The sequence below is a fragment of the Ostrinia furnacalis genome, unplaced genomic scaffold (genome assembly GCF_004193835.3).
Source record: "Ostrinia furnacalis isolate ACB-3 unplaced genomic scaffold, ASM419383v2 OfSCF5085, whole genome shotgun sequence".
Classification (NCBI taxonomy): domain Eukaryota; kingdom Metazoa; phylum Arthropoda; class Insecta; order Lepidoptera; family Crambidae; genus Ostrinia; species Ostrinia furnacalis.
Genome location: NW_021135324.1, coordinates 1 through 6484, shown reverse-complemented (window position 1 = coordinate 6484; position 6484 = coordinate 1). Strand labels below are relative to the sequence as shown.

Here is a 6484-nt window from a genome sequence, read left to right as displayed (position 1 = left end):
AGTATTTCTATTAATACCTGACCAATAATAAGAGGTCGTCTATGGCCCAATTCGGAGAGGCTATGACGATAAAGGCAGCCATTTTTTGAGTATTTTAAATTTAGCCGGATTATTATCCTTTCAGGGATACCATAATACAAAAGGGTAAAAGTTCCCGATTTAAAGGGTAATTTAAATTTGACTAAGAAATCGTTTAATAATTTAATTTGATAATAATAATAAGCCTTTTATTTCCGCAAATATGTTCATTTTACATGTAACACTTTCTGAATTTATAACATAGAAAACTTATTGGAATTTTATTTGATAGATAGAACTTAATTGGTTTGGAGTGATAGTTAGGTATTATTTAAATTAATTATGACTCTTGTTATTTTTTATAGATTCCCAAAGGACAAGACTTCACGAAGTCTTTGGATTGCAGTGACTGGACGGCAAAATTGTCAGCCCACTCAGCACACTCGCATGTGTTCTGTCCATTTTCAAGCTGGTTGCTTTCAGAAAAAGCAGCAGAAAATGTATTTGGCAAATTATTCAATACCAACATTAGCCGTTCATGTAAGTTTAGAAAGCCTCAATGCATACCTATGTAAATAATAACGCTTTTAATTCACTATTCTCACAGCGTCGCGTTGGGTCTTCATAAATGACCTCGAGTATACTTACTATTTTTGTTATCTTTATTCAAACATTTTTTTAGTTATTTAGATATAAAGTTTTTCCTGTATAAATTTTATTTTGCAGGATGTACCAGTTCATTGTGACAAAGCTTCATCTAGCGAAACTACCGAAGTTTTACCCATGGAATGCGATATTCAAGCAGTAAGTAATATCTTGTTAGATAAATAATTTTACTAGGTGGAGCTTGAGAAATTATTTTCTTGAGTTGCGGTCTTGCGAATCCCTCAACTTATTTCATCTTTTTTTATTTTGCAGTCAAATAATCTAGCAGACACGATGACACCAAGAAAGTTAAAGCTGACAATGAATTTACAAAGAAGAACGTTAATAGCTGAAAACCGCAATAAAAAAATAGCCGCATTGAGATCAAAGACTCGAAGACTTGTAAAAAAAATTCACAATTGACTGATATTATAGAAAATTTAAAAACAAAGCGATTCATCAACCAGGAAGCAGCGGATTTACTTTCTGTGCTTAATAATGGCTCGGACTTCATTAAGCCAAACAAAAGTAAATTTTCACCCGAAGTGCGAAAATTTGCTTTAAATCTTCATTTCATCAGTCCACGCGCCTATAATTATGTGCGCCAGCATTTTAAAACTTGCCTGCCCCATACACGTACATTAGTACGTTGGTATTCAACTGTAGATGGTGAACCAGGATTTCCATCTGAAGCTCTTCAAGCTATAGAAAAAATTGCAAAAAATAATATTTCGAAAAAACTGTTATGCAGTTTGTGCTTTGATGAAATGGCAATAAGAAAATGTGTAGAGTGGCTGGTAGGGCAAAAAAAAAAATGAGACATGTATACGTATAGGCTCCTTAGAGCATTAATTGACAATTTGTAAGTACTAATTTAATTAGTGTATGTATACAAATAGAGATAATTTTGATTTAATTTATCCTCTAAACAGAACATTCTGCCAATAATAATCTTTTGAATCTGCGTGTAATAAATATTTTTATTTTTAAATGATTTTCGTTTTATTCCTGTATGCCTATTGTATTAAATGATTAAATGTTGTCAAATCTTCTCATATTCATATTAGGATAAACTTAAAAATTGGGGAGTTTATTTTCAAACATGGCTACCCCAAATTTTGAATGTACTCTATGTCTGTCTCACAGGGGTGTACGCGGCTGGCAAGTCTATTTTATCCTTAGTCTGAGTTTGCAACAGGGTGCAGAAACTTCCATACAACGGTCATCGAAGTGAAACTTGCTTCCAAACAGCGACATCGGTGGATAAATTCAAATACTTTTTAACTACCCTAAAACGCTCTAGATGTCGCTGCTCCTGTTTCCTTCATATTTACATTTTTTTCTTAATTAAAATATATTTGAGAATATTGTTAATTACAATGTGAAAACTTTTTTTAAATGAAATTAATTTGTTTTAATTTAAAACTGAACGGTGACATTTATTGTTATAATTTACATAATAGAGTAGTAGAAATTACTATTTAACATATGGCAACTTTGTTTTTCCTCCAAAATGGCCGGTGTTGTTTTTGTTATGTTAAATGCATTCTTGTTTTCTTAGCCATCATTTAAGTGTTCTGTGGCCCTATTTAAGTATTGAAGAGTCGTCGAGTCAAATTCAAGTTCATTCCTTCGTACCTGCTGCTGTTCTGGTTCATCGGAGTTTTGTTCGTTCCTTCGTGAATCGCGAAGAAACTTTCTGTTATGTTCACAAGTGATCTGAGTTTTCTCAATGTGCAAATGCTTTTTTAGTGTTGTTGAAAACTTTGCGAAAAGACGCTTTTGGTGTATAATATTATGTGTGTTCATAAATAAAGTAAAATTATTAAATTCAAAAGTTTTTGTTTACTTATTTGCATTTCCATTTGCAATGTAGAATTTTTCCAAATCCATTGTTTTGAAAATAATACAATACGTACACCATAAAGATAAATACTTTCAAAATAATGGATTTGAAAAAATTCTGCATTGTACATCATAAAAACAATAATTCTTTGAAGGTTATGAGGGCCTATGTGTGCGTGAACTGTGTGTATGTATGTGTGCGTGTACTATGTATGTATGTGAGCGTTACGTACGTAGGTTAAGTACAGGGAATTTAACACCAGGCTGTCAATTTGTAGGTTCAAAAATTTGACAGAGAGGGTTCTCTATTTCCTATGTATTACTTTTCTCTATGGTTTGCAAGTCGATACAAACAAACGTTTTTAAAGTAATTTATCGAATAATTTTCCAACAAAAAAGACAATGTTATTTAAATTTGACATTTGGAGTGTTGCTCTAAAGTTATTGGTGTTCTATCGGTGTTCTGGTTGGTGATTATGATACAATTAATTGGACGTCATTGCCTGTGGTGAAGGTGATCACCCCCGTAGTGTCGCTCTCTGTGGTATCTTAACCACTTCGTTCGTTCCTAGCGTCCAAAATAACACAGAGAAAATCCGAGCAATATGATGTGGGATTCGGCAACTTTTCTGGGAGCGCTCACGCCCAAATTCTACGTGGCGCTGACCGGCACCTCGTCGCTGATATCGGGGTTGATTCTGATATTCGAGTGGTGGTACTTCCGCAAGTACGGCACGTCGTTCATCGAGCAGGTGTCGCTGGCGCACCTGGGCCCGTGGCTGGGCGGCGGCGAGGCGGACGGCGGCGCGGCGGGCGAGTGCAAGGTGTGGCGCAACCCGCTGGCGCTGCTGCGCGGCGCCGAGTACGGGCGCCTGTGGACGGCCGCGCGCCGCGCGCCGCTCACCTACTACGACATGAACCTGTCCGCGCAGGACCACCAGGCCTGGTTCTCGTGCGGGGCGGAGGTCAGTCACCGTCACCGCAGATAACTTCACTGTAGCGTGCCTTGCTTTATAGTTGTCTTTTGTATTCAATAAGGAGCTGATTTCTTTCACCATTTCTTCTCGGCATCAGCTGATATTTTGTCCAGAAGAGGTAGCAGGGCACGCTATGTTTGGGATGTGTTTAGATGCCTAATAAATAGTCTAAAAAAAAGCCTCAGGTTCTGTATCTGAATCCCATCAAAGCCGGACTCGTGTTGCATTCACTCCTACCTAACGTAAGCGTTTATTATATCGAGTTGCAGAAGGGCTACTACTATTAAATTAGTATTTTATAGTATTCATAGCCACGATAGCTGAACCGTGAAGGGGTCGGAGTGGCTGACTCGAGATCCGAGGAATGAGGGTTTGAATCCCACCGCCCCACTCGACTATTGTGGTGAGCTCACTCTTAACACAAGCTTATTTAGCTTTACACAAGGGGCTAATGGGACTATTAGTAATTTGGGCAATACAAATTGCTAACAATCTTTATTTATAAAAAAAAATAGTATTCATGGTTTGTATTGCATAAATGACTCGCATACTTTTTGAATAAATAACAGAGCATATTTTATGGTTTTTATTTGACCCAGGGATGGAAAGAGAAGTAGAGGTCGGCAACAAACAAGATGGGAAGACGACCTAAAACTCACAGTTGGACACTATTGGAGAAGGGTAGCACGTGACAGGTCCCAATGGAAATCGTTGGAGGAGGCCTATGCCAAGAGGCAAACTGAGCTTCGGGATATTTTATAACACAGATCTTATTATTTAACATATTTTGTAACTATTATGTAACCAAGTTCAGAATAAAAAGGCTTATTATTATTATTATTTGACACAGGGCCCAGCCGAGGAGGCGATGGCGCGCGCGTGGCGCGAGCGCGAGCCGGCGGCGCGGGTGGCGGCGGCGCGCGCGGCGCTGGCGCTGCGGCCCGACTGCGCCGCCGCGCTGCTGCTGCTGGCCGAGGAGGACGCGCCCACCGTGCAGGAGGTGCGGCACCCGCAGTTCGACGTCGGACAATTTTTTCATAATTATATTCTTCAATATTATGTGCTAATGAAAACGCAAACAACGGACTCTGACGCATGTTTTATTTTATTATATTCAAATTTTTGCAAAAATACTTACGAGCAAAAGTATGGAATCAGGTCGTTGTGTTTGGTTCCGAGCTATCTTAAGAACTGAATGATTATGTATGTATTTATAGTATCAATTTAAAGTGTAAAACATTACCTTTAAAATGGTATCATTTTTAATTATCTTCTATTGGTCATTTAGTTCTTACGATCGCTCGGAACAAGTATAATGATTCCATACTTTTGCTCGCGAGTGTAGTTAAAAAGCACTTTTACACGTCCCAGTATTAACTCTACCACTGCTTCAGGACAATAAATGGACTAGTGCAAGAAACTCAGTCACTATTGTAAGCCTCCTTTTCAAGGGATCGGAATATTTTTCAACCGACTTCAAAAAAGGAAGAGGTTCTCAATTCGACCCGTATGTTTTTTTTCTATGTTTGTTACGCGATAACTCCGCCAATTATGAACCGATTTGAACAAATCTTTTTTCGGCGTATAGGTAATATACCTACCTCGACCGAACCTTTAAATTTAATAATAAAAAAAACAACCCCCAAGGGTGGAAAATTGGGGATGAACTTTTTTATACGCAATATTTTTAAATTTTTAGTTTTTTTTTATGTTCACGCATTTGAAGTCGGTTTTATTTTTTTTAAAAGTTATTTTCATAAGTATTCTAATGGTACGTTCGCAGGCGGAGCGCGTGCTGAAGCGCGCGTGGCGCGCGGCGGAGACGGCGTGGCGCGCGCACGCGGCGCTGGGCGGCGGCGCGTGCGCGCGGCGGGACGCGGCGCTGCTGGCGCACATCAAGCGGCGCGCCGCCATGTGCGCGCGCCGCCTGGGCCGCCTGCGCGACGCCGCGCGCCTGTTCCGCGACCTCGCGCGCGACGCGCCGCCCGCGCTGCACGCGCTCGCGCTGCACGAGAACCTCATCGAGGTGGGTGTGTCGCCTCGCGACCCCGTCCCCGAAACCACCGATTGGCAGCAGACAGTCGAGATGCAGCACGGGCCATGAGCACAAGCTCGACGCCCGAACCGGCCAAGAAGGTCGAAGACCTGTGATCGATCGTCCCCGACCCCGCCCCGCCTGCCGCTCACGCCACGCCGCACTGTGGATCGAAATTGAAATTTATGGACATAGCAATTTTTTTCACAAATTTACTTTTCTTTAGATAAGACGACAAGAGAAAGGTTAATTACGTTCCTAAAGTATAGAATTTTAATTTTTTAGTTGAATCTTTAAAGATATTCCCAAAAAAAAGATACCTTTACTTACTTTTTTTAAAATTTTTGGAACCTCGGTAACTTCTGAACGGGCAACTTTGAACGTGCGCTGTTAGTGTAGGATTATAATCAACGAGCCATAAAACAAGGCTCGAGTAGTTTCAAAGCAAAATCCGTAAAGGCTTAGTCGAAATCGACCACTTTATGTTTCATTCCATACAACAAAAATGGAAAATATTTTTTTCCAGCCAAACTATTGGTTTTAGAGAAAAACTTGTAAAGCATTTATTTATCAGAATAACGTAACCTATCGATAGGTAATTTTTTCAAATAGAAATTGTGAAAAAAATCGCTATGTCCATAAATGTCAATTTCGATCCACAGCGCGCCGCCGTGTTGCAGGTGCTGCTGGAGCAGCGCGCCTACGCGGACGTGTCGGCGCTGGTGGCGCGCCACGCCGACGCCGGCGGCCCGCGCTCCGCCGCGCTGCTGTACACCGCCGCCTTATTACGTGCGCGCGCCGCCGCCGCCGCCCCGCCGCGCTCGCCGCAGGAGCTGCTCGCGCTCGAGGTCGGTGTCGGTCCGCTGTTCGATCTGAACCCCATCTATTCCATTCAGGGACTGGGTAGTCAATTCGAAAAAACGCTCAACGGTTGGAATGTGCAGGTGTTAAAATGTCCATACGG

At 41.0% G+C, this 6484-nt stretch overlaps 1 protein-coding gene and 1 long non-coding RNA gene across 2 annotated transcripts; both read left to right on the top strand.

Moving 5' to 3' along the window:
• Positions 1-46: 46 nt before the first annotated feature.
• Positions 47-1654, top strand: LOC114360578 (uncharacterized). Its single transcript, XR_003656525.1, has 3 exons — positions 47-558; positions 745-822; positions 937-1654. It is a non-coding gene; the product is annotated as an uncharacterized LOC114360578 (long non-coding RNA).
• Positions 1655-2822: 1168 nt separating this feature from the next.
• Positions 2823-6464, top strand: LOC114360576 (protein ST7 homolog; the record flags this gene model as incomplete). Its single annotated transcript, XM_028315315.1, has 4 exons — positions 2823-3473; positions 4336-4485; positions 5269-5511; positions 6201-6464. Coding segments are annotated over exons 1-4 (1017 nt in total), but the record flags the coding sequence as incomplete, so codon positions are not given.
• Positions 6465-6484: the final 20 nt, after the last annotated feature.